The sequence below is a fragment of the Cucurbita pepo genome, chromosome 20 (genome assembly GCF_057944985.1).
Source record: "Cucurbita pepo subsp. pepo isolate OVF chromosome 20, ASM5794498v1, whole genome shotgun sequence".
NCBI classification, from domain to species: Eukaryota; Viridiplantae; Streptophyta; class Magnoliopsida; order Cucurbitales; family Cucurbitaceae; genus Cucurbita; species Cucurbita pepo.
The window spans coordinates 3,673,340-3,675,509 of NC_141817.1; the positions used below are offsets into that span (position 1 = coordinate 3,673,340).

Below are 2,170 nucleotides of genomic sequence, written 5' to 3' on the forward strand. Positions count from 1 at the left end.
GAGTTAGACACCAGACAGTGTGCCTGCGAGGACATTGTCCTTAAGGAGGTAGATTACGAAATCCCGCATTTCTTATAAAAGTGTAGAAACCTCTCCACAACATATGCATTTTAAAACTGTGAGGCTAACGACGATACGTAACGAGCTAAAGTAGATAATATCTACTAAATGGGCTTGGGCAGTTACATACAACCAACCCAACCCTACCCTAATTTTAAGATTATTATAAAAATTACGTTCGTGTTGCTCGAGTGATCGATTTAATTAACTCAAAATTTAAAATTGTTTTAAAAATAATATATTTGACATTAAAAAAAATGTAGGTAATGTGGGACAGTTATAATTAATTAATTACTATTTACTATTTACCATTACCTTGATTTCCACGTACCCACGCATACCCATTCTTTTCTTCTGCAACTGAATCCAACTTTAGAACAATAATAACCTGTTCACACGTGGTGTGTCCCACGCCCTGCTGTCAGACCTACATCCGACGTGTCAACTTCCACTTGGCCACCTCTCTTTTTCCCCTTATATTTTATTTTAATAATTTCATTCTTATTTTTTTAAAAAAAATAGGAAATAAATCATTATGAAATTAACAAAAATTAAAATAGTAATATAAATTTATCTAAATACTATTTTTGAGAAATTTCTAATTCTGTCTCACAAATAATTAAAAAAATAATTTCTCTTAATTATTTATTACTAGATCTCAAATAATTAAAAAATAATTTAAAAACACAATAGTAAAAAAAATATAATAATAATTTTTTTGTTCTAAGAAAAATTAACATGGACGCTGGCATTAATGGCTGAGTCACATACAGGGCAAGTATGCATTGTGGACCCACACATTGTACACAAACAAAGATGCCTACATGGCAACACCAACACCCTCGATTCCCCCGCCATACACTTCCGGCACCGCCTTCCTCCGCCGCTCTCCTCCTCTGTTATTCCACAACCACTATTACTCCCACAGCTAGACTCTGCATCATTTGCGGCGGCGGCGGTGTCATTAGCGGCAGAAATCAACCGCTCCAAGTTGGTTCTGAGAGAATTGACGGTGGCTTCATTCGTCTCCGCCAAATCCCGCCATAGCTGATTCTCCATACACAGCCGTTTCACTCTCTCTTGCAATACCCAATTCAATTTCCCCATTCTTTCAATCTCCTCGTCTTTCTCCTTCAATTTCTTCACCAATCTCTCCTCTATAGCTCTCACCAACATTCCAGATTCCCTCTTCTTCCGAATCTCCATTGCCATTCTCACCTTCTCCCTCTGTAATTTCATTAAAAATAACAAAAACCCATTAATTAATTTCCCCAAATTTTCAAACAAATTCAAAAACAGAGGAACAGAGAGACCACTTACATGGATCGCAATAAACCGGTCGATTTCCGATTGCTGCTGCTGAACGTGGGAGTTAATGATTTCTTCATCCGACAACCTGCAAGGGAATGGACATGGCGGTTCCTCGTAACCCGACCGTCTCTGTCGCTTTCGAACCGGCGCGGCGGGGAAGTTATTGGAAGTCAGTCCACTATCGGCGGGGAAATTGTTAACAATCTCCGGCACAGATTTCCCGGCAACATAAGGCCATAATCCGGCGGTTTCCACCGGCATCGTTTTGTAATTGTAGATATCAAGAACTTCTTGACTCTGTTTCATGAAATCTCTGAAACAGAACGAAACCCAGATGAGAAAAACAGAGTATAAGAGGAAAAAACAGAGACCCAAAAGGGTTGAAGGTTAAGGCAAGCACCCATTGTTGGTGATGAACGGAGACGGTAGATGATTCATACGCCGTGCTTCAACTGCCATGGAAATTCAGAGAGAAAGGAAGGGGAAGTTTGGGTTTTAATTCAAGGGATTTTAAGAGAGAGAAACGAAGTCAATGAATTTAAGAGAGAGAGAGAGGGGGAAATAAATAAATAAAATTAATTAATTAATTAATTAAAAAGAAAAGAGAAAATAATTATTTAAAAACCTTAACCAATTAGGAAATCCACATGGGGTGTGGCAGTTTTTTTTTTTTTTTTTTTTTTTTAAATTTTAATAAAAGAAAGTAAATTAAATTAATAAATAATTAAATATCCGGACCAATTTTCGGGGAAGGATGGAGGGGCAGTTACGGAATTTCAGTTTGACCACCGTCTCCTTA

At 37.5% G+C, this 2,170-nt stretch overlaps 1 protein-coding gene across 1 annotated transcript; it reads right to left on the reverse strand.

Moving 5' to 3' along the window:
- Positions 1 to 753: 753 nt before the first annotated feature.
- LOC111782522 (BOI-related E3 ubiquitin-protein ligase 1) lies at positions 754 to 1,932 on the reverse strand. Its single transcript, XM_023663285.2, has 3 exons — positions 1,772 to 1,932; positions 1,381 to 1,684; positions 754 to 1,287 (listed from the first exon to the last, which is right to left on the reverse strand). The coding sequence occupies exons 1-3, from the start codon at positions 1,828 to 1,830 to the stop codon at positions 784 to 786; spliced, it is 867 nt and encodes a 288-aa protein (XP_023519053.2). The 5' UTR covers positions 1,831 to 1,932; the 3' UTR covers positions 754 to 783.
- Positions 1,933 to 2,170: the final 238 nt, after the last annotated feature.

Excerpts from the sequence above, each read along its gene's own strand:
- LOC111782522 (XM_023663285.2), bottom strand. The coding sequence starts at position 1,830 with ATGGCAGTTGAAGCACGGCGTATGAATCATCTACCGTCTCCGTTCATC. Across the intron at positions 1,685-1,771 it reads CCGTTCATCACCAACAATGG|AGATTTCATGAAACAGAGTC; the intron begins GTGCTTGCCTTA and ends GTTCTGTTTCAG. Across the intron at positions 1,288-1,380 it reads ACCGGTTTATTGCGATCCAT|AGGGAGAAGGTGAGAATGGC; the intron begins GTAAGTGGTCTC and ends ATGAAATTACAG.